Source organism: Sceloporus occidentalis, unplaced genomic scaffold (assembly GCF_023333645.1).
Source record: "Sceloporus occidentalis isolate IW3139 unplaced genomic scaffold, rSceOcc1.0.p SCAF_8, whole genome shotgun sequence".
NCBI classification, from domain to species: Eukaryota; Metazoa; Chordata; class Lepidosauria; order Squamata; family Phrynosomatidae; genus Sceloporus; species Sceloporus occidentalis.
The window spans coordinates 185,891-209,359 of NW_028316988.1; the positions used below are offsets into that span (position 1 = coordinate 185,891).

At 55.3% G+C, this 23,469-nt stretch overlaps 2 protein-coding genes across 6 annotated transcripts in view; one reads left to right on the forward strand and one right to left on the reverse strand.

Moving 5' to 3' along the window:
- The first annotated feature begins 12 nt into the window (after positions 1-12).
- On the forward strand, positions 13-9,949 carry ZBTB17 (zinc finger and BTB domain containing 17). Of its 4 annotated transcripts, XM_089537250.1 has the most exons (16): positions 13-934; positions 1,060-1,193; positions 3,533-3,739; positions 3,834-4,034; positions 4,335-4,508; positions 4,711-4,830; positions 5,050-5,330; positions 5,591-5,733; positions 5,920-6,220; positions 6,326-6,413; positions 6,847-6,963; positions 7,307-7,427; positions 7,853-7,983; positions 8,109-8,324; positions 8,663-8,748; positions 9,178-9,949. In XM_089537250.1, exons 3-16 carry the CDS (start codon positions 3,535-3,537, stop codon positions 9,598-9,600), a joined length of 2,607 nt encoding a protein of 868 aa, XP_089393376.1. In that variant the 5' UTR covers positions 13-934; positions 1,060-1,193; positions 3,533-3,534; the 3' UTR covers positions 9,601-9,949. The 4 variants fall into 4 exon arrangements, with proteins under 4 accessions (XP_089393376.1, XP_089393375.1, XP_089393374.1 ...); XM_089537249.1 differs by having other exon boundaries at positions 13-1,193; XM_089537248.1 differs by lacking the exons at positions 13-934; positions 1,060-1,193 and adding an exon at positions 3,116-3,247.
- Positions 9,950-11,109: 1,160 nt separating this feature from the next.
- The window catches only part of SPEN (spen family transcriptional repressor), a 47,647-nt gene continuing 35,287 nt past the window's right edge, over positions 11,110-23,469 (reverse strand). For both annotated transcript variants that reach the window (XM_089537247.1, XM_089537246.1), the window contains 5 exons: positions 15,552-23,391; positions 14,088-14,504; positions 13,622-13,816; positions 12,800-12,958; positions 11,110-12,304 (listed from right to left, as the gene is read on the reverse strand). In XM_089537247.1, coding sequence (XP_089393373.1) covers positions 12,173-12,304; positions 12,800-12,958; positions 13,622-13,816; positions 14,088-14,504; positions 15,552-23,391 — 8,743 coding nt within the window. In that variant the 3' untranslated portion in view covers positions 11,110-12,172. The remainder of the gene's footprint in view (positions 12,305-12,799; positions 12,959-13,621; positions 13,817-14,087; positions 14,505-15,551; positions 23,392-23,469) is intronic.

Here is a 23,469-nt window from a genome sequence, read left to right on the forward strand (position 1 = left end):
CGGCTAGGATCCTGACCCCCCTCCTGCTCCCATGCTTTATGCGCATCACCTCTGTTTTCTGGGAAATGCTGTTCTGCTGACAATGAGGACTAGAATCTGCTCTTGAGAAAGTGGATATAGCTGTGGAGAGTTTAGCACAGCCCTTAAGGTGAGCATCCTTGGTTTCTTGGCATATTAATGTCTCTGAATGAGTTCCTGAGACAGAGCTCTTTTACTTCCCCTTTGAAGGAGGCGATTCAGAGTGAAAGATGCAAAATGGGGGGGGGGGGGATTGCCAGTCCCTAAAACCCCAATGCTCCCACCATCACCAGCAGCATGCACCAACCTTCCTCTTCCCTTTCTGGATGGCTTCCTCCTCTCCCCATCTGCTTGCCAAGCCCCTGCCTCGATTCCCAGCACAAGGGGAAACCTGAACTGGAAATGGGACTGTGGGATGCATTTGTCAGGGCTCAAACTGGAAATGAACGTTCAAACTGCAAAAAAAGAAAAGAAAGAGGTGACAATGAAATAATGACCCTTCAACCCATGTCCTTGCGAAGGGGTCGTTGCATCACAAAACCAGCGAGGCTTCTCCAACCCTCTGGGGACTAAGCCTCAAAGAGCATACAGTGGGGCTTATTTGTTCATTTCCCTATATTCCTTATTATTTATTACAATATTTGTACCCCAGCCTTTATTGCGGGATTTCAGGGCCGAGTGGAGATGGGACAATAAGCAATTTAAAACAATTCCAGATTCAAACAAGAAATCGCTTGTGTCTGTGTGTTTGTGTACCTTCAAGTCCTCTGTTAACTTACAGTGACTCTATTAATTTCTTAGGGTTTTCTCAGGCAAGGGATCTGCAGAGCGGTGCTACTGCTGAGAAAGTCCCCTGGGCAGCAAATGTCATAGAAAGGATGCTGCTGAGCTGCAGCTCCCATCTGCCTGGCCACTGGTAAGGGATGATGGGGACTATCGTCCCATGATCCTTCAGGACAGCCATCTCCTATCACTGCTGGGCTCTTCCTTGTGGACCATTTTGGGTGTTAAATTCAATTAGCATTTTTGTTTTCCTTGCAGCTTTTGAAAACCCACTTCCCCGAATTCATTGGGAAATGTTAAGGGGGAAATGGCTGTCTGGATAGATAGATAATCTGAGGTGCCAGAAAGTAAATGTGAAAATAAAGGAGACTTGTTCATCTATCCATCCCCAGGTTAGTATCCAAACGCCTCTCTGAAGTCAGGGAGGTGGAGGCTTGTCCTTGGTGTCCCATCTGCCCCCTTGTTATCTGCCCTTCCAATTTCGGCAGGCTGAGGCCAAAGGGATTTGGGAAAGGAGGAGGAAGACAGCCAGGGAAGGAGTGAGTCACCCAGCTGGAAATAGCTGCCAATGCCACCCAACTGCCAAAGGACAGAAGCATCCAGCCTGCAAGAGTCCGGCTGAGGTGCCAGCCCTGGCTTCTCTTGCACCCAAAATCTGAGAGAAGGGGGCATTTTCAGAAGATGACCACCCTCCGGCCCACTCCTGCGGCCATTGCGGGGGACACCATGGTAAAGGCCCTGCCCTGTGTCCAGAGCAGACAAGGCCAGGCGGCAGCCGGAGCTGTGAGCAGGGCCTGGGCCACCCTCCATCGCAGGCTCTGTTTTGCAAAACAACAGGTGGGCCAGGTGCGTTTGTTTGTTGTCTCTGGCCCCATAATGAGCCCATTTATAGTTTCAACAGCAGCTGGCTTTCTTGGCTGGCATTGTGTGGGGCAAAGCCCTTGGATTGCCTTGGAGGGAGAGTGCCTTTATCTGCATTTTGGAATTCCAGGGTCGGGAGTCATCTGGGTTTTTTTTTTGGGGGGGGGGGAGTTCAACAGAGGACAAAGCTCTTATGGCTCAGGGGTGGGACTCTCTCTCTTCATCCAGCCTACAGCTACAACCAACCTCCTGAGATTGGCAACTCTTCTGGCTTCATTGGGGTTTGGGGGATTCTGGGCGCTGCAGTCCAGAAAGGAACTCTGCTGTGCCCAATAGGGAACCCCAGAGACTGCAAAGGCTCCCATAGCTCCCCCAAAGTGTTTCCTTTGGTCCTAGTTGGGAGTTAAACTGGCAGAATGGGGCTGGACTGGATGACGCTTGGGGTCTCTGTGACCGACCAAGTCAAGCAAAGCCCAGCAGTGGAAGGTGAGTTGGTTACAACCGTTGCGAGGAGCCGCTTCAAAAGAGATGCCAAAGGGTGCCTTTTCAAAGGAGATACTCTTCCAAGGGCCTTTAAGAGCGTCTCTGCTCAACCCGACAGGAACAGGACCAGCGCTTGGCAGACATTTGCGCCGTCCAGAATAAACTGGGCCACAAGAGCACCTGCCTGGCTCTGCTTTGCCACAAGAGAGGCCTGCGGTTTGTGGCCCTTCCCTGTAAATGCAAAGGGAGCCTGTGGCACCTCTGAGGCTCACTGCAGGGCAGCAGTTGGCAGCCAAAGAGCGTTTCTGGGCCTGAGCCTCCTTCCTTCCTTCCTTCCTTCCTCAGCGAGAGGCCTTTGGAGCTGAAAGGAAGGCCTTGGGAGCAGGAGCCTTCCCAGGCCTGAGTCTCCTTCTCCTTCTGGCGCATGGGGCAGCGGAGGGTCCCAGGGAGGGAGAGGGAGGGAGGGAGAAGGAGGCCCAAGGCCCTTGCCTGCCTCCCTCCCTCCCTCCCTCCCTCCCTCCCCTCGGGCTCTGGATGCCCTTGGCCCCCAGGCATCCCCCGGGAGGCTCAGCATCGAGGACAGAGAGGCCAAGGGGGGCTTTGGAGGGAGGCCAGAGAGCATGCCTCCGCAGGGGCCTCTCTCTTTGGGCCCGGAGCCTTCTCCCTTTCCGCCTCCCTCAGAGGAGGGAGACCGGGCTCGGTGAAGCTGCCGCCCATGCCTGCCTGCCTGGCTTTCGGCTCAGGGCTGGAGCCAGGCCCCTCTGCCCTTCCTTCCCGGCCGGAGGAGGCCCTCTCCTCCCAGGATTCCCTGGCCTTGCTGCGCTGGTTATCAGGGACTCTTCCCTGGCTTCCCTCAGAGTTTAAAGCGCTGCCGAAGCGGAGAGAGAGCCCGAGGCAACCAGTGCGCAAGCGTAGCCCCGCCCACGTCAGTCACGTGACTGAAAGGGCCGCAGTCGCGCGCCTGCGCCGAAGAGGGCGCCGCCGCCGCTTCCGCCCGGCCCCAAGATGGCGGCGCCCTTTGTCTGTTCCGTGTCACTCTGAGCCTGCCTTCGCCTCCTTCCCTTCGGCGGGGATTATGCGAGGCCGGCGGGCGGCATGGCAGGTGAAGGGGGCCCCGGGCCTTTGGGGGGGTCCTTGGGCCGAGGAGGAGAATGGAGGGGCTCAGGGGCCCCACTTGCGGGCCTCCCTTGGCCCCAGCCCCCCCGTCCTCCAGGCTCCTCTTGCCCTTCACAACAACCCTGCGAGGAAGGCGCCAGTGGGGGTTTGTGGCTGGGTTTGCAGCCTCCCTGCCTGCTCCAACCATGAGGCGCTTTGGGAGCAGGGGTATATATCTGCTCCAGGAGGGGAGTGGTCAGGGGCCGCAGACTGACCTCCTGCTCCTCCGCAGCCATGGACTTCCCTGAGCACAGCCAGCAGGTCCTGGAGCAGCTGAACCACCAGCGGCAGCAGGGCCTCCTCTGCGACTGCACCTTCGTGGTGGACGGCATCGACTTCAAGGCCCACAAGGCCGTCCTGGCCGCCTGCAGCCCCTACTTCCGCATGCTCTTCCTCGACCAGAAGGACGTGGTCCACCTGGACATCAGCAACGCCGCAGGTGGGCAGCAGAGGGCTCTCTGGGGAAGGGGGCCATGGACGGGGTCCACCTGCCCCGACCCCTGACCCCTGCTGCCCCGGGTTCTCTGCCGCAGGTCTGGAGCAGGTACTGGAGTTCATGTACACGGCGAAGCTGACCCTCAGCCCAGAGAACGTGGAGGACGTCTTGGCGGTGGCCGGCTTCCTCCAGATGCAGGAGGTCATCGGCGCCTGCAACACCCTCAGGGCCTTTGCGGCTCCTCCGGCGGACGGGGGCCAGCCCTCCCCTGGCACCGAGGCCCCGGCGGCAGAGGCTGGTATGGAGCTCCCTGGGCCCTGTTTCTCCCCAGTTTCTCTGGGGGAGTCTTGTCTGGAAACAGCCACTCAGTGCAGAATTCAGCCTTCAGAAAGGCTGACCTGGCAGGACCTCAGTGGGGAAAGCCATTGGGAGAACACTGTGTGTGGCTGTCTCAGCAGTGCTGGGGACCCATCTCTGGGTGGGAAAGTCTGTGGCCGGTATCCCTTCTTGTGGGAAGGAGGGAGAAAGGGGTTGGCAGTGAGTACGGAGCAGGTGTGAGCATTGTCCAAGTTGATGTTGCCCTCACCTCACGTTCAAGGGCAGGAGAAGGCCTCCTCTGTCAGGTCTAGAGAGGCAGCCGAAGATGCCAACAAGGAGGAGAAGGAGGAGGCCTCGTGTGCCCCGCCTGGCACCCTCTGGAAGGCAGGAGATGCAGATTCGGAAGAGGCAGACAGGGACACTGAGTCGGGCAGAGCAGTTGGCAAGGAGCCAGGTAGATGTGGAAGGGACCCAGGGCACTAAAGCGGGTGAGGGATCCATGCCACAGGAGGGCACCATCTGGGGGCAAAGCCGCTGGGATTAGAAGCATGAGGCTCTTGGTCCAGCTGCCCTCCTTCCAGAATCTCATCCCAATTCCCAGCTGTTGCCTATGGCCCAGCAGGGCCACATTTGTGACTACTCTTTTCTGTTTCCAGCTGCAGAGAAGACCGAGGAAGACACAGCTGCCTCCAGCATGGCCAAGGATGCCCAGGCAGGCAGTTCCTCTCCTGGGGAACCCAGCTCCACACACCTCCCTCTGAGGACCCCCCAAGTGGGTGAGTGGGTGCAGTGTGGGTAGTGGCTGCAGGAGATGGAGGAGGTGCCATGCTCCGTGTAGTTCTCTTATGCCCCAATGGGAGACTCGGCCTGTTGGCACCCATGCCCAGCTTTCAGGTAAGGGCTGGGGGAAGGGAGAAGCAGCTTCCTCTGGGCTCCTGGGTGGGCTGGGGCTGAGACTGGCACTCCTGGCACCAGCCCACAACTCTGCTTTCCAGAACCCACTGCCCTGAAGCTCCCAGCTGAGATGGAGGTGGAGCTGGAGGGCCGAGAAGAAGAGGAAGAGGAGGAAGAGCTGCATTCAGAGGCTGAGGGCAGTGACAAGACCCCTGAGGCCAAACAGGCCAGGCTGGCAAACGGTGCTGCACCTGAGGATACTGAGTCAGGGGGCACAGATTCTGGACAGGAGAACAGTGGTGAGGCCCGGTTGCTGCGCTCAGGAACCTACAGTGACCGGACGGAGTCAAAGACCTATGGCTCCGTCACGCACAAGTGTGAGGTAAACAGCCTTGTGGGCCGGCCTGGGGGAAAGGGAGGTGCGGTCCTGAGAGAGAATGAAGCCCCTTCCCCTGCCCAGGCTCTGCCACCCTCCTTCAGCATAACGTTCCACAAGGATGATGGGGGTGAGAGCAATACTGGCTGTTCCCCACCTCCACTGTGGTCAGTCTGGTTTGCTGGTGGTGGCACAGGGCATCCATTGGCGAGGGCACTCTGGCAACTCCTGTGAGCAGCCCCCAATGCTACTTTCCCTTCTGGCAGGACTGTGGGAAAGAGTTCACCCACACGGGTAACTTCAAGCGCCACATCCGCATCCACACCGGGGAGAAGCCCTTCTCCTGCCAGGAGTGCAGCAAGGCCTTCTCTGACCCAGCCGCCTGTAAAGCGCACGAGAAGACGCACAGGTATGGGAATGGACATGGGCAGAAGGCCAGCAAGGCCAAACTGGAGGGCAAGGAAAAGGTGGGAAGGGTGCAAAGCTGTGCTTGGGAATGTTGCTTGGGGGCTCTGGCTCCCAGCATCCTGAAAGAGGGGGATGTGCTACTGAGGGTGGCCCCCAAAGCCCACCTGTCACCCACCGCCCCTTCCAGCCCACTGAAGCCCTACAGCTGTGAGGAGTGTGGGAAGAGCTACCGCCTGATTAGCCTCCTCAACCTGCACAAGAAGCGGCACACGGGGGAGGCCAAGTACCGCTGCGAGGACTGTGGCAAGCTCTTCACCACCTCGGGCAACCTCAAGCGCCACCAGCTGGTCCACAGCGGTGAGAAGCCCTACCAGTGTGACTACTGCGGCCGCTCCTTCTCGGATCCCACCTCCAAGATGCGCCACCTGGAGACCCACGACACGGGCAAGGAGCACAAGTGCCCCCATTGTGAGAAGAAGTTCAACCAGGTCAGTGGGAGGCAGGAGGGCCCAATGTCCGGAGGGGGCCCTGGTGGCCACAGCCTCCCCTTCTGCCTGCTGCGCTCACAGCCATTCCTTCCCCTCTGCTGGCAGGTGGGGAACCTCAAGGCCCACCTCAAGATCCACATAGCCGACGGGCCGCTCAAGTGTCGTGAGTGTGGGAAGCAGTTCACCACTTCAGGTATGGCAGGGGAGGTACATGCGCTCTCGTGGCTCCTAATGGCTCCTAGGAATGATTCTGGGCCCCCAAGCTGCATAACTGGATGAACCCAATTATGTGATCTTTCCCAGTCTTGAAATAATCTCTCTTGTCCTGGGAATTACTGACACTATCCAGGTGTTGGAAGGAGACAGAGTGTCCCCATCTTAAGTAACACAGGCTTTCTACGCTGAAAGCATCCTAATAAATCCCTTCAGCATGAGCTGGCCTTGCTCAGCCTAAGAGAGAGGACCTAGCAGCTTTTGGAAGAGGCTTTACTACTGGCTTTGCTACAGGCCTCCTTGATTATTCACTTGCAAGAGCCAAGTGACTGTGTTAAGTGTATAAAGCACGTGTGGGTAAGGCGATGGTGAGCGTTACCTTTCCCAATCCTTGTCCTTTGCCCCTCTTCCAGGCAACCTGAAGAGGCACCTTCGCATCCACAGTGGGGAGAAGCCCTACATCTGTGTGCATTGCCAGCGCCAGTTTGCTGACCCTGGGGCTCTGCAGCGCCATGTTCGGATCCACACAGGTGAGCCAGGGGTCAGCTGTGTTTGAGGGTGGAGTGGGCAGGACGAACACCTCAAGGGCAGCCATTGGAAAGAGGAGCCCAAAGTGCAGAGATGTCAGGTGTGGCCTAATTTCACCATCCCCACAGGTTCATCCTGGTGAGGGCATGGGAGACGGGGCCATCCCTGTCACTGCTCCCAGCCTCTGAAACAGCCTTCTTCATGAGGCTAAGTTGGCCCCTCCAGGCAAAGATGGCAGGGTCACACTTGCTCCCTTGTTGGTGTTTCAAGGGGCATCTCTGCACATGCCCTGAGGTACTCTTTTTCTGATGGCTGGCTCAAGCCACTCCCTTCTTCTCTCCCCAGGTGAAAAGCCCTGCCAGTGCTTGATCTGTGGCAAAGCCTTCACCCAGGCCAGCTCCCTCATTGCACACGTGCGCCAGCACACCGGGGAGAAGCCATATGTGTGCGAACGCTGCGGCAAGAGGTGAGCAATGGAGGGAAAGGGAGTGTGGGGGCTCCAGGGATTTTAAGGGAAGCCCCAACTCTGGGCTGGGCTGGGCCAAGTACACTTTGGATACCCTATTCTGCATTAGCTGGAGCTATTGGGTTGTCTTGAAGGCCAGCCCCATGGGCAATGCATGACAGTCGTCCAGGTGGGGTGTAGTGGTGACCATGATATTCCCCCCGGAAGAGTGGCATTGCCACTGGATAAAGGCCTGCAAAAGTGTTCTGAGTCCTCAGAAGGGCTCTATGCAAGTATTGTTACTACTACTGCTTTTAAAATTATAGTTCTCTCCCCAACTTCTGTCTTGTTACCTCTATGGTTGTTATTGTGGTGGTGGTGGTGTTTGGTGGTCACAGTCACGAGGTACAGGGTCAGAATGATCTCTTCTGTGATGCCCTGGACAGGTTTGTTCAGTCCAGCCAGTTGGCCAACCACATCCGGCACCACGACAACATCCGTCCTCACAAGTGTAACGTCTGCAACAAGGCCTTCGTGAATGTGGGCGACCTTTCCAAGCACATCATCATCCACACAGGTAAGCAGCCGACACCAATGCCACTGCTACAGGAGGAAATGGGGGGTTAGCTGGTACCGGAGGGGTCTCCCACCAGCCTGTTTGCCTAGGCTCATGCTGACCCCAGCTGCCTCCCGTCCCCACAGGAGAGAAGCCCTTTCTGTGTGACAAGTGTGGCCGCGGCTTCAACAGGGTGGACAACCTCCGTTCCCACGTCAAGACGGTCCACCAGGGCAAGGCTGGCATGAAGTTGCTGGAGCCAGGGGAGGGGGAGGAACTCAACATCGTCACTGTGGCCCCAGACGACATGGTGACCCTGGCCACAGAAGCCCTGGCAGCCACGGCCGTCACACAACTCACAGGTGGGAGAATGGAGGAGGGGAGGCAGCTCTCTCGCCCTTCCTTTAGTCTGCCCCGACCCTTTGGAGATTGCAACCCACCTGGTGTCCAAGGAAACCAATGCCAGTGGGTTTACACAAGGCAGAATGCAGGTCACGGCACTGTTGCCCCTCTAAGTGTTCAGGATACCCACAAGACTGATGGGGCTTTGGGGTGGTGGAATCCATAGGCTATGGCATGCTGATTCTTGAAGCAGGACTGGGGTGGGGGTGCCTGGCCCTTCCCGTGGGGTGGCTCTTCTGCAGGCATACTGCTGGCCCATTCCCATGTGCCCTTCCATGTGTTCCTCCTGCCCCAACAGTGGTCCCAGTAGGAACGCCTGTCACGGCAGACGAGACAGAAGCTCTGAAGGCGGAGATCACCAAGGCCGTGAAGCAAGTGCAGGAGGCAGGTAAGGGGGCTCCTGGTAATTTCTCCCTGCAGCCCTCAGCTCTGGTTTTGGAAGGGCTTTGAAACACAACAAAATACACATTGGACACAAGGGGGCAGCAGTGCCCTGTGTGATGGCAGAGCGGCATTCCCCTCGCCATTTGCTTAATTGGCTGGTTGGGACTTCTGGGTTGGGGAATGGCTAAGAGGTGGGAGGGATGTCTTGTGGGGTAGGCATCTGCCGCCTTGTGCTGTTCTTAGCAGCTTGAAGCATGCTGGGAAAGGAGGGTCCCCATGGCTCTCAGCCATGAGTTCTACTGTGTCATCTCCATGCGCCAGATGCGGGGGTCTGTGAGCCAAATGGTGGCCTCCCGCGTCTCCTTGGCTGCCATTTGAGGGGGCGCTCTTCCCGAGACCCGTCATGATGGTCTCCTGTCCTCATTCCAGACCCCAACACCCAGATCCTCTATGCCTGCGACTCCTGTGGGGAGAAGTTCCTGGACGCCAGCAGCCTGGCTCAGCACGTGCGCATCCACACCGCCCAGGCCCTGGTCATGTTCCAGGCCGACACAGACTTCTACCAGCAGTACAGTGCAACGGCCACCGCCTGGCAAGGGGAGCAAGTCATCCCTGCTGGGGAGCTGCTCTTCCGGACGCGGGAGGGGAGCGAGGCACCGCAGACGCCAGACTGAAAGGGGCTGTGGGTCAGCCGCCTGGACACTGGAGCCACACGCTCCCCCTTTGAGGGTGGAAGGCCAGCAGGAGCAGGGCACCGGCTGCTATTTAACAAAAGACAATGGGAAGAAGTACTGCTGTAAAGAAAGAATTATTTCTGTAATGGAGAGAATCTACGTCTGTGTTAATATTTAGATGAAATAAAGCCCTATTTTCTAATACCTGTTCCAAAGAGAAGGGGACTGGCCATGGCTTTGAAACACAGCTTGGCATTTGGAGTTAGTAGGAGCAGCCATTGTGGAGGGAAAGGGGGGCTCCGCCGAGGATGTGAGTAAATCCCAGCATCCTTCCATTGGCATCTGTATCTGTGGAGGCTCTGGGATATCTTCCTTTCCTCAGTGGCTGTGACCACCTGCACATCTGAAGATGACCTTAGAGGAAACGAGTAGGAAAAACCCATTTCTTAGTTGCTGCACAAAGAGGCTTGTTCATCACACAGCTTGGAATGAGAAAGCTACCATTAATGTCTGTGGGCTGGCAGCTTTAGCAGAGTTGTCTTCTGCTTCCATCTTGGCTGGAGCCACTTGGAGAGGCTGCTGGGTGGGGGGCTCAGTCCAGGTTTAGGCCAGGGAGGTTTCTGCACCAGTTTGGATCCCAGCCACTGGTTCCAGTACAGGCCAGGGGTTTTCCATTGTAAAAGATGTCCCTGTTGGTTTGTCCAGATGGGGAAAGGTGGTTTTTCTGCTGTGGAAGTGCTTTATTGCCTCACATCAGCCACAGCCCCTCTGGCCTCCCTCCCCAGCTATTGGAGACCTACCACTCCCATCATGGCTTTCTCCCAGAAGAGCAACTGATGGGAACTAGAGTCCCATGCTCACATGCCCCAAATAACATCCATCTGGGTTTTGGCAGCCCCGCCTGGTTTGCTCTGGAGGAAGGAGGCCTTTCCCTCCTCTAAGAGGAGGATCTGGGGGCTGAGGCCCTGGGGTTTTGTAGGGTAGACAGCGCATGCTCTGCCCCTGCCAACTCCAGTGTACAGAGCCCTTTGCCTTTCTAGTAGGCATGCCTTGGTCCACTGAAGGATTTGCAGAAGAAACAGAAAAGATGCACCTGGAGGAACACGTCAGCCTTTTTCCTGCAAAGATGAGGCATGGAAATGGAACCTGGTGGAAGTTCCTGCAGACTGGTGTGGTAGACGCAGCCTCAACCGGTCATCTCTGCACAATTGACAGCTCCATTTTCAAAGATGTGCATCACATTCTAGCAGGCCCAGACTAAGAGAGTCCCACTGAAACAAGACGAATTAATCCAGGTCCAACCGACTCCTTCCTGCCACTGAACAGATGCGCTGGATGGCTGACAGACAAAGGTGTCTCAGCTGGGCTCCTGGCAGCGCCACCGTCTTGCTTCCTTCTTTTCATGGAAAGTGTAGGTGGTCCTCCACTGCCTTGACACACACAGCAGCATCCTCTGCCTGCCGCACTGAACCAAATGGGATTCCAGATTCCAGTGCCATGCAACTTGGCTGCATCAAAACAAAAGTGCCCCACACTTCAGCTAGAAATGAAGAGCCAAACAGATCAGTACAGTTTTCAAAGCAGAGCAAGCAAGCAGCCACCCTAAAGCCAACCACATCCCACCCGGAAGACAAAGTTCTCCGCAGGGGGGCCCTCCCTTTCTGGCACACAGCACAACCCATGCAGGGATGTTTTGTATTTTTTAATAAAGTCTTGTAATCCAATGGACACACAAAACAAAACTGCGCTGAGAAAACCGTTCCATAAATTAAGTGTTAGGAGGAGGACCAGGGCGACGAGGGAGAGGGCAGGAGATAAAAAGTCTGTACAGGTGTCTCACACTTCCGCGTCTGGGAAGGAGGAAGGTGGCAGCAGCGGCAGAAGAGGAAGGGGGCCGGGGAGGGCGGGACATGTCTAAATGAAGCGCACTTACAAATGAGTGACAAATACAAAGTCTGAGTATGAAAATAAGATTTTCTCTGAAAACACATTTTTGGCACAGATTAAAAAAAAGTATGTTGTGGGGATCAGATTTCATTTTTAAAGTCAGTATTTTATATATATATATATATATAATATATATATTATATATATATATATACTTATATATACACACACCCACGGAGTCCTGCATTTCCCACCAGGAAGGAAAATAGCGCTCCCTTTTGTGTGTCTGCTTTCAGTGTAAACTGTACATCCCAGATGGAGGAGGCAACTGCAGCAATTTGGGAGGTGGCAGGGGGGCCTCCAGAATGTGTGTAAAATGCCCCTGGACCCCCAGACTGGAGCACAAGTTCCCAGGTCCTGCGTCTTGAAATCCGGTTCGTGTGTGTATGTGTTATGAATGGAGACAGCCGTCCGGGCGCCACAACATATCTTCAGCTGTGCAAAGGTCCAAAGTCACTAATTTAGTGCAAAGGCAGTTCTGGTTCCTTCTTTTTCAGGTTTTTATCTTTTAAAGTTATTTTGTAAATTAAAGAAAATAGCCTTCCTTTCACTTCTTCCCCCAGCGGGAGGCACCAGAACTCAGGTGGCCATCTTCACTCAAGCAATGTGTAAACAGGTGAGAGGCAGTGGGGGCCACTACCTGGCAGCCAGCGTTGGATCGAGGCCCCTGGGAGATCCCAATGGGGCCAGGGGAGCCCCCTCCTCCGTCCTTCCCTGTCTCTTTGTTTTTGCTGTGTGGCCTTGCCGAGAGAAGAATCCCACAGGTAGCCAGCTGTCTGTCCGTCCGTCCGTCCGTCGTCCGCTCAGACCGAGGCGATGACAATCATCAGGTGAGGAGAGATGTTCGAAACGCTGGCCAGGAGGTCTGGGGCCAGGCGGGAAAGGTGGTTCTCCGAGAACTCACAGGGTGGGAAGATCTGTAGGACGTAGGCAGGCTGGAAGGAGGAGGGAAGCAGAGAAGGGCAAGATGGTGAAGGTAAAGCCTTGGAAATGCTGCCCCCGTAGGCCAAGGGTCTCTGTAGCCTGCCTGGTGGCCGCTACCAGCCCTGTCCCTGGGTTCCCATTCTCCCCTCGCTCTGCTCCCAGCACCAAAGGCCTTGCCCACAGTGCAGAGTCTCACCCAACAGCTGCCCCAACAAATCCCTGAGCCCAAAGGGGAGGCTGATAGACAGCAGAAAGCCCAGAAAAGCCCAATCTGCTACAACTTGAGACCAAGAAGAGGAAAACAGGGTGAATTGTGTTTCCTCTCCCGCCCTTCAATTAAAAAAAAAATGACACACAAAGACAGCTGCAGATGGAAGGAGGACATTCTGCACATGCTCAGAGAGCTCATTCTTCCTTAAGAGCATTAAAGAGGCACTCCAAAGCCCAGTAGGGTTAAGTGCCCAGCTTGGAAGGGGAGATTTCTGCTTCCCTCTTCTTCTCTTTACCTGGTTGGAGCCTGGGTTGGGGACGTTGATGATGCCAGCCGCCTGCTTGGCCTGCAGGTAGCTGATGAAGGCGGCCTTCAGTGACTCTGTCTGATTCACAACGTCCTCTTGGTCTCGGCCGCATGGCAAGGCCAGAAGCAGGCAGTAGTCACTCTCCACCTGGAAAACAAGGCACAACTGGCTGGGACGGGTGCTGCTTGGGACCACCTTCTCCCTCCACTGTAGACCCTGGGCCCAGGAAATGGCTCCCCACTTGAGCCCCATTTTGGCACAGCCAAAATAAGATGGTCCCTTCCCAGGCTCCTTTAGCCCCAGGGCACAACCAACTCCCTGGATGGTGCTTTGATCCTAACACCTACCTGATGTTGAGAGTTCTGGGAGCAAGCAGTAGCTCAATAAGCAGAACCTTTCACTTTTCCACTGCCAGCTTCCTGCCTGATGCCCAGGACCAAGTGCACTGTGTCTGTGGGCCTAGTTTGTCCTCTCTCCCTCCAGGAGAGGCAGGGGGTCAGCAAGAGACAATGGTGGGCTCTGAGTTCCCTGGGGCAAGGGGAATGCTCCTATAACCCTGGGCCTCCTTCTCTCCTCAACAATTTCTCTCTGGCTTCTGCAAAGATTGCCCAGCTACCTACCAGCCCCTCTTTCCCACCCCTGAAGCCAAGGAGTCTGTGAATTTGATTTTGGTTTTAAACGAATTAGAAGTAGAGAAAACCCCACAACCCAACCCAAAAAGTGCATTAAGAGTGTAGCAGAGGGGGAATACACTGGCAGCATGTGGGGAAGGGGCTAGGGCAAAGGCAGCAGACCCCACCCGAGCCTCACCATCATGCGGCGTGCCACCCCCTCCAGCTGCGATGCTTCCAGCCTCATGCGCTGGGCAATCCTTAGCGGAGGGCCTCCTTCCGGCGCCGGCAGGGAACGGTGGGCCAGGACATTGTTGCCGGAGACAAAGTGCAGCTGGACAGCCGCCGTGTCATTCTTCAGCGCTAGCAGCCCCTGCCACACAATGGGATATTTCTGCAAATGGCAGTTGGGGGGGGGGGGAGAGAGAAATGTCAATCCTGTTGGGCAAAGAAAACCTGCCAGAAGGAACCACTGAAGCGCCCAATATGGAGCCAGAGGGGAGGGGAAGGGCAAAGCTGGGGAGCCTGAGACTGGCACACAATCAAGGCTCAGCACCCAAAGATAAAGCCAACATTCCCCTCTCTCACCCTCCACCCACCAAAGTGCCAAGAATGTTCCCAACCCTCTTCCTCACCACAGAAGGGGCAGGAGGGAGGGGACTCACAGTTAGGAGCTGGACCATGTCGACCGGCCTCTGAGAGACCGGGTGCGTAGTGGACTCTTGCTTGAGCACCGACTGGGAATCCGGACGGGAGAGAGGCAGCCCTGGGGGTGCCAAGGAGGTACCGGAGGTGGTGGGGACGAAGAGGGCCTGCTTCTGTGCCAGGGCCTGGTGTGGGGAGGGCAGCTCCTGCTTCACGGGGATGGCAACGGGAGAAGGGTAGGAGCTCTGCCCTGTCTCCACCTGGCCTCGCGGGAGGCGTAAGTGGGGCTCCATCGGTTGGACGTGTCGGTTGACTGGAGGGTGGTGGGCCGCTGACTCCTGCCCGAGGTCCTGGGCTGTTTTGGGCTCCTGGGAGAGCTGCGGGGTCTTGCTGTGTGCTGGCTGGCTGGGGTGCGAGTGCTCTCCTTCTGGCAGACCCTGCGAGGGAGGGAAAGAGACGCAGATAAGGGTGTGAGGGAAGTCCTATGCCCCCCTCTTCTGGCTTGACACTCACTTTCTTAAGGCAGTGGGGAGCTGCTCACTAGAAACTGACCTCCAGCAACCCAATGGGTGGGGCAAAAGACCCACCGTTAGCCCCAAGGACTTCTAATACCAGAATCTGGTTCTGACTCTGTTCACTGGCCACTGTTTGCAGTGGCGGCCTGGTTTCTGGCTCATTGTGCTGAATCCCACACCTTTGGTCAGATCGTTCTATGGTGGAACCCTCAATTCACCTCAGGCCCACTTGTGACAATGCTGCACCCCTGAGGTAAAGCGTTGCCCCCGTCCCACAGTCATCTTCATCATCAAACATTTTTACACACAAACTAAAGAGCAATTCTGGATGTGAGGCTGGCTTGATTCTCCCCACTGCCGTCTCAGAAGTGGCAGACCCCCCCCCCCAGCCAGGCAAAGGCCACCAGGAGGAGGGGCCCTCAAGTTGTCCCCATGGGAGCCCTATGGAGGGTCTAACTTGGCCCCAAGGCAGCAGCAATGGCAGAACCCTGGACTATGGGAAGAGGCAGCTCCTCTCCTCTGGCCTGAGGGCTTCTGGGCACACTGTGGGATGAGGAGATACAAACACCTCTGCTGTGGGTGATGTCACCTCAGGCCCCCCTTTGTCTGAACTCACTGGCAGCAATAGCTTCCTGGTTTAAAGTGTGTGTGGGCTGGCCTCCCCATCTTACAGCCTGAGACTGAACTGGGGAGCTGTTTTGTCTCTAAGATCCATTCCTTCCCCATGTCTCATGGAAATGAAGAAAAGGAACCAGTCATGAAAGGAGGAGCTGTGTGAGGATCTGTGGCAGCCTTTGTGGATGACACAGGATTTGGGGAACTAGACCTGGGAAGACTTAAAGTACCTGAGGAAATGGATGCCCGCCTAGGAACAAGTTGCTGGCCTAACAAACCTGGCCATCCTCTTCCTTCTGCAGCACAGAAGAGCCTATTTTACAAGTGACCTGTTTCAGGCACTATTCTTCTTACCTGAGAGGGGGTCATACTCCGGGAAGGCAGTCCAATGGGTGATGCCCCAGAAAACGGAGGGTGTCCAAGTTGGGCAGCTGGGTGGTAGCTCTGCATGTCACTGTAGGCTGGTCGGTAGTCGTGGAAGGAGCTCCCAGTGGGGTGCATGATCTGGACACCGTGTGGGACAACGACAGGCTGTGCCAGAGGCAGTCCCAGCAGCTGGCCACTGAGGAGCCGGGCTTCCCCGTGCGGTGAGTGGGCCATCTTGACTTCAGGAGCTTTGGGTGCCTCCTTGCTGGGCTGGAGGGCCTTGGTGGCGGGAGGTGTCTTGACGGACCGCCCTTCTGGTGTCCGGGCCTGTCGGGTCTCGGAGTGGTGGTCCCCGCCCACCGCCGCCATGTGGGGGTGCATTATCATCCTCACGTCACGGGGCACATTGTATCGGATGCCTGTGGGGTGTACGCGGTAGTCTGGCTGCATGACAAGGACGTCAGACTGCACAGGGGCCGAGCCACGACAGACTGTGTGGTGGTAGTGCATCTCCTCCTCCGAGGACGACAGGGAGGGCATGACCATCTCTCGAATTGGGGTCGGTTGTGGTGTGCTGGAGCGCTGCTGTGGCTGCAAGGCGGCCCGGGGGGAATGGAGCTCGGAGCGGATGCCATAGGGCATGCCTGGCAGAGGAGGGGTGTTCATGCGGACCTCCCCTTGGGAGAGGTGGCCCAGGGAGACCGTCTGGGTGACGCTGTGCGGAGGCATGATCACTGACTGCTCTGGATGCATGCTGGAGATGTACTGAGGGACAGGGATACCTGGGCAGGGCGATCCCTGGATCCCCAGCATGGAGCTGTTCCCAGACAGAGCCGGGGAAGAGGGGCCGCTGGGGTGGCAAGTCCTCGGGAATGGGGAGGGAGAGTGGCCGCTCGTCCGTGGTGAGAGTGGCTCCTGCTTGGTGACACCCAGGTGGGGGACGACCCGGTCAGCTGGGGTGCCAGTTCCCACATTCACGTGGTTGGCCTCCGGGTGGATCCTGCCAGTCAAAGAAGGGTGGTGGGGGCCAACGCTGGGACTCAAGCTTGCGGACTGAAGAGCCTTCGTCTCCCCTTTCAATGCGGCTGGGTCTGGAAGCTTTTTGTTGCTGGAAGAAGCCATGCCCTGGGAGAACATCTGGTTGTGGACCAGGATGGATAGAGTGTTGGCAGACTGGGAGAGGACCTTAACCGGCCCAGACTGAGAAGGGGGTGCCTGAACAGAAAGGTGGGGCGGCTCAGATTTCTCCAAGCTGTTGCGTTCTTGCTTGATGGAGGAAAGCTGGACTGCGGAGGGGCTGTATTGCTGAGCTCCCTGTGTCAGAGATGGGGTGGGCACCGCACCATACCCCACTGGCCCTTGAGAGCCCTTCGGGATGGCCTGAGCAGGGCCCAGAGGCTCCTGCTTGATCTGGGACTTGGAAACAGACTGCTGGAATTCAATGTCAACTGCACTAGCAGGGGGAATCTGGCTGATCTTTGCACTGATCCTTTGCGGGCCTTCTGTCTTCTGCCCCGAGTAGCTCAGGAGAACAACACCTTCTGAGGTATTGACACGGAGGCCCGGACTGGACCCCGGCGTCTCCACCGGCCGGTCTTCAATCACAGACATGGAGCCGGGGTGGAAGCGGCTGTTGTCATTAGCACTGGGCCGCTGCTTGTATTTCGGCGAAAGGGCGCTGACCAGGCATGTCTGGGGCTGGGCTTGCTTCACCAATGTGATTCTCGAGGTTTCTTCAAGGTCGATGCTGTGGGGCATTCTGCTGATGACAGAGGTGGCCTTTGGGGCGATAACTGTGACAATCTTCTCCTTCTCAGGGAACACTGGGGCCTCTGCAGCTGGTGGCTCTAAAGCATTGGCAACGGGGACAGACGGCTTCTCCTCTGACCCTGGCCTGACAGCCTCCACTGGAGGATGGGGAGGAGCCTCCTCCACACGAGGAGCACTCACCGGTTCAGGTATGGCTGTTGTGACGTGGGTCGGGGCGACGCTGGCTGGAGAAACGTACTTGGGCTCCATCAGGATCTTCCGCAACGTGCTGGAATTGGTGTCGATATCGGACGCTTTTGTATCTGGGGGAAGAGCTGGTGGAGGTGGAGTGGAGTGGACCCGGGCATCCTCGTGCTTCACAATCCATTCTGTCACCTTTGCTGCTCCAGAAGTGACGGGAGGAGCAAGCCTCACTGTGGCTCCTGAAGGTGAAACAGTGGGCAGAGGTGCACTTGGTGGAGTCACAGGGGTGTTTTCAGCTGTAGGCCGTAGCTTGAACCCACCACTCAAGTCCACCTGCTCCTCCACAGGGGCTGACAGAGATGGCAAACTCAGTGGATCCGGAGCTTTTGGCAGGGGGCTGCTGCTCTCCACTGGAACCTCCTGAGAAGTCGCCTCCTGGGCTGCAGGCTTGCTTGTGTCAGGAACAACTGGCGGTGAGTCTGCTGAAGGAGAGTGTTTTCCCTGATTCTCCTCTTTCACGGCCCCTTCTGACTTTGCTTTAAATTCACTGGCAATGGGTGATTTGCTCTGTACTCTTTCGGGTTCCACTGTGTTCCTGAGTTCTGTGGCATCCCCCTTCTTACTTGTGCTCCGCTTACGCCTCGGCCGTGCGGCCTTCTGCCGTCCACGCTCCTTCCGAGATACTTCCGCTTCCTGGGGGATTTCTGCTTCTTGTGCTGAATTGGAAGATTCACTGAAGTTCACTTCTGCTTCCTTGCTTTCTGTCTCAGGGGCAGATCCAGGAACCGCTGGCACAGGGGGCTCCACGGAAGCTACCTCAGATTCCAAGATATTGTTCACCGCCTGGTCGGTTTCAGGCTCCATCTCTTCTTCTCGCGTAGGTGGCAATGTGAGCGGTTCTGTGGGCATTTCAGACTCCGATTCAGCAGGATACGTTGGGGGAGCAGGAAAGGTTTCCGTCTCTCCAGAAATGTCGTTTATGATCGATCCAATGGCAGCAGCCAGTTCTGTCTCGCTAGCCTGATGGGCAGGTTTGTCTCCATCTTCTTCTTGGCGAACCTCTGATACCTCAGCAGCTGGTTCCTTGTAGGCTGGAATGGCTGGGCCTTCGGTGAGCTTGGCAATATTCTCCACCGCCTGCTCCAGTTCAATCTGCTTGGCCAGCTGGTCTGCTTCAGGAGATGGCGTGGACTCGCAAGCTGTTTCCTTTTCTGCTGCCTCCTGAAAGGGGTCTTCTGCCTCATTCTTCATGAAGTGCGGTGACAGTTTGTCTTCCTTCAGAGGGCTTTTGTTATTGGGTGATGGAGCTGCTACAGGTTCCATCTCCTCTTCACTTGGCCGAAGAGCCCCTTTAACTTCATCTACATTCAGACGGATCTCAATGTTTTTCAGGCTCTTCAACAAGGATGCTTTATCTACAGCCTTCACACTCCTGGATCTTCCTCTTTTGGACTTGGTAGCTTTTTCTGGAACAGGTCTTCGTTCTACAATTTCAACTGGACAAGCCTCGGGTGCACTCTTGTCTATCTCGATCTCTTTCTTGTCTCGTTTCTGCTCAGTCAGAGAAACCTCTTTGTCTGCCTTGGGCTTACTACTGTTCTCACTGGCACTCAGCCCTTGGCTGGGAGATTCAGAAGGCTCTTCAGGCTCTGTGCCCATCTCTGCTTTGGGCTCACTTTTCCCCTTCTTGCCTTGTGGGCCACCAGCGGATGAAGGGTGACTGTGTATTAGCTTCTGGGACCTGGGTGATCTCCAGCCCTCCACAGGTTTAGGGGTCTCCACCATCTCCTTTGCTTCTGTTTCTTCTGCCTCTTGCTGCACTGGTTCAATTTTAACAGGAGATATTTCCTCCTCAGGTTTGCGACGTGCCTTTGGAGGTCTGCCTCTTCTCGGAGGTGTAGGAATGGTGGTGAGGTCTGGTGGCTCTCGTTCCACTCTTTTTCTGGTAGTTCTGGTGATCTCCACAGAATCTTTCACAGGTGACGGTCCTTCATGGTCTCCTCCGGTGGTTGCATAAACTGACCGTACATTCCTACGCCTTGTTCGGCCAATGGGCAAACTGGGTTCTGGAGCCTCAGGCTCTGCTGCGGCACTTGGAGATTTGGCAGCATTTCTCAAAACCTTCTCTGTTTCCACCTTCAGTGCTTCAGTCCCACGGGGAGAGCCAGATCTTTTAAGCTTTTCACGATCTATCCTCTCGCTCTTTCTAGTGACGGGTTTCTCTGCAACATTTGCAACAGAAGACTGGACAGGGGTTTTGGCGCGCTTGCTCTTATATGACTTCTTGTCTTTTACAACAACAGGGGTCTCAGCTTCCATCTCTGTGTCGGAAACAGGAGGGAGAACCTCAGTGGCAGCCTCCACTTTCTGGCCCAGAGCAGCAGGCTCTGAATTAATGGACAGGGACACACTTTCTTCTTTAGGTTCAGACAATTCCTCTGTCTTTGTGGCCAATTTTGGGGGTGGTGGGGCTATTTCTGGTTCTGGATCCGTGCTGATATCTGTTTGGGAAAAAGAAGACCCAGGTGTAGGTGGCTTTGTATCCAAATATGAGGGGTGCTCTACAGATATGGAGTCTTCCTCAGGGGTTACCATGGAAAGAGTTGTGTCTTTATTGCCCTCCATGACTGGTGGTGCTTCAGTGTGCTCAGGTGATTCTGTTTTATCAGGAGCAAGGAGTTCAGGAAGAGGCTTTAGCTCTTCAGCCACAGGACCAACCTCCGGCAATTTCTCCTCTTTTGAAGCACAGGACACCTCGGCCGGCAGCTTCTCAATCACTATCTTCTCTGGAATGGCTAGTAATGGTTCTTGCTGTGCTGGCGTAACTGGCGATGGCCCAACTAACAGCGGTGGTTTATACTCTGGTTCTTTATTATCAGGTACAGCTTCTGGTGTTTTGGGCTGACTCTCCTCATCTTCTTGCTTTTCTGCTTCTTTGGGCTTCTGGTCTTTTTCCTTCTCCTTCTGCTGCATCCGGGTAAGCTCAACAAATCTACTATGAAAGAGAACCACAGGCTCCGGCACAAAGTCTGAAATGCTGTTAGTACCATCGAAAGATGTCTGTCTACCATACAACCTGCCAGAGAGAAAGTCGAGGTCTTCATCTTTCCTTTCCAAGTGCTGGAGGCGCTTAGAATCCTGTTCAAAGATTGAGCTGTGTAAAAAACGCGAGGCAAACAGTTCCTGCCGCTCTTGCTCCTCTTCCTTGTGGTCTTCTTTCTTGTCATCTAGCTTTCCTTCAGAATCTGTTCTGATTTTCTTCTTCTTCATATACCATGAAGGGATGGGCCTTGGTGCAGAATCCACTTTCTCTTTGTCCTTATTGTTCCTAAAATTAGCAAATCTTGAGTCCCAATCTAGAAAAGACCAGTTCTCTTCTCTAGATGATGAGAGAGACTTTGCTCTCTCCAGCAAGGCTTTTGTGTCGGGAGTGATTGTCTTGTCCAGTGCAAAGGAATAAAACTTGTTCCTTTCTAAGGAGGTTGGCAACCTCTCTTCTCTTTCACGAAGTTTTTCATCCCTGTCCCGTAATAAAAAAGATAACCTGGAACTTTCCAGTAAAGAAGAGGATTTAGGAGAACGGGGTTTACTGTCGCCATCGTCGTCTGAGTCCGAAGGCACCTCCCCTGGCTCCAGATCCCGTGTGGACCGTTTCCGTATGCTGTCTCTCTTGACTACGCTACTTGGAAAGCTAATGTCCACTCGGCTGGACTCCTGCTTCACCGGCGCTTCCCAGCGGTTTGTCTCCTCTTCAGAACTTAGAACAGGCATCTTGATTTTAGCCATTTCTGCCATCTGCTCTCTTCGACTGGAATCATAGGGATTGAATTTCAAGGAATCTTCCCGTATGGCCACACTGGAATAGGCAGGGCCTTTGTCCTCCACTTTAGGTGACTCTTTGGCTTCTTTTATGAGCATCAGCTGTGGGGAATCCAGCGCCTCATCCTCCTCATGGAACGGGAAGGGCCTGAGGCCGGGGGAACAGGCGGTCCGTTCAGAGTCCTCACTCACCTGGCGGGAGCTCCGGTAATTTCTCTCTCGCTTAGTGCTAATCTCAAAGTCAAAAGCATCTGAGGACTTCTTCCGCTTACTTGGAGGAGAATCGTCTGTCACGTCTTGTGGGGGCTTCCCAACTTCGTGCACCAGGCTACGCCTTTCATACTCATCCAGGTCTTTCTTTGGGCTGCCAAACTTCTCATGCTTTGCTATTTCCATCTCCATTTGCTGCTTTAACCTGCGGCTCAGCTCCATCTGTTTCCGGTAGCTCTGCGTGTGATCGATGTCGATGGGAATTTTCTCCTCAATATCTGATAACAGGGGCTTGTCCTGGGCAGGTTTGTGGTCAGGTGCCTCTTCCGAGAGACCGCAGTAGTTTTTCCAGGCATCCTCTCTCTCGGCTCCTTGGTCGTCCTGCAGCTGAGTGTGTTTGTGCTGCAGTTTTACTGAGTTTGCCTTCCTAGGAGGGACCTCAGGGGCTTCCAGGGGCTCATGGACTGGCTCCCCCAATCTAGCCTGCAACTCCAAACTGGGACGCAAACCAGCAGAAACACTTGGTGGCTCTGGAGTGTCTTTGGGACTGGCTATGGTGGAAAGTCTTTCCAGCTTGATTTTCTTAGACTCCCTCTTAAGCTGCTCCTTCCTTGGGGGCTTCCTTTCAGATTCAACTGTCATATCAATCTGCTTCTTCAAAATCATGCGCCCTTCCTCCTCCTCTTGATTACTTCGTTTGATTTCCAGTTTCTGCTTATCGGGCTTTGGGTTTGCGTCAGCAAAGCGTCTTTTGCGGGCCTCTAGCTTTTCTAGGTCGACTGGATTTGCCACTTCGCTCAACTGATCTGCCTTCAGGTGCTTCTTGGGTTTCACCTTCCCATCCTTATCAACCACCTCGATGTGACTGGCCAGCACCTTCTCTTTTGACACTTTAGTTCTGATGGGCTCAAGTTTCAGTGGATCTGACTTGCTTTGATCCACCTGAGAAGGCTGGGCCTTTTGTTCCAGCAAGGGAGGCTTCATGGTCTCGTTCTCCTGCTTCCCCCTCAGCTTCTCCAAAGCAGGTTGTTCAATTACTTTCCCTTCCTTCTCTTTTACTCGTGTCAACACCACGCAGGGCATCAGTTCAAGGCGGTTCTTAGCAGTCCCTTCTTTGTCAGTTCTCTCCCGGCTCGTTTTGCTTCCGCCTTTCACCTTCTCAGGACTTGGCTCTCGTTCATTTTCTTGCTCCGTTTCAGAAGACTGTGAGCTTGGGGAGTGAATTTTTGTCTTGCGCTTTTGCTTCTCTGTTTTGTCCTTGTCCAGTTTTTCTGGCTTCTCCTTCCTCACCAGGCGCTTGTCTTTGTCAGGCCTCTCCTGCTCAAAGGTCCGCTCTTTTTCTGTTTTTTCTGTTTTTGCATAGCGTTCAAGGCGGGCTTTTTCCAGCTTATCATAGCGTGGTGGAGAAAGTGAGCTGCAGCTGCCACTCCGCTCAGATGACCGGCTGTAGATCCTCCTCTCAGAATCGCTCTGCAGCCTCTCAGACTGGGACGGAGATGCTCCGGGACTCTGCGGCCGCCGGGAATGAGCAGGACTTTGGCTCCTCTCAATGGGCCTCCTTTCGTGGTCCCGGTCCGACTCAAACCGTTCCCGCTCCCGCTGCCTGTAACTGTACTCCCTTATGTCTTGCTCATAAGGGTCTCCCCTGTACTCTCTGTATTCCCGTGGATCATCGTAATACCGTGGGTCATAGTAGTCTCCCTGATAAGGATCCCAGTCAGCGTAAAACTCCCTGCTGCGGGCTGGGTATTCTCTCCGGGGGTCCTCGGGATAGGTCCCTGGGGTTCGGACAGCCTCATAGTAAGTACGATCAGCAGCATATTCGTAAGATCCTCTTCTTTCCTCCCTGTCAAAGCCACGGATACAAAAAAGTTAGATCATCATCAACCGCTGCAGCTTAGGAGTCATTAAGAGAAATTAATGC

Bases quoted from the DNA above. Each gene is read 5' to 3' on its own strand.
- ZBTB17 (XM_089537248.1), top strand. The intron at 4,509-4,710 runs GTAGATGTGGAA...TTCTGTTTCCAG, and splicing joins AGCAGTTGGCAAGGAGCCAG to CTGCAGAGAAGACCGAGGAA. The intron at 8,325-8,662 runs GTGGGAGAATGG...CTGCCCCAACAG, and splicing joins GGCCGTCACACAACTCACAG to TGGTCCCAGTAGGAACGCCT.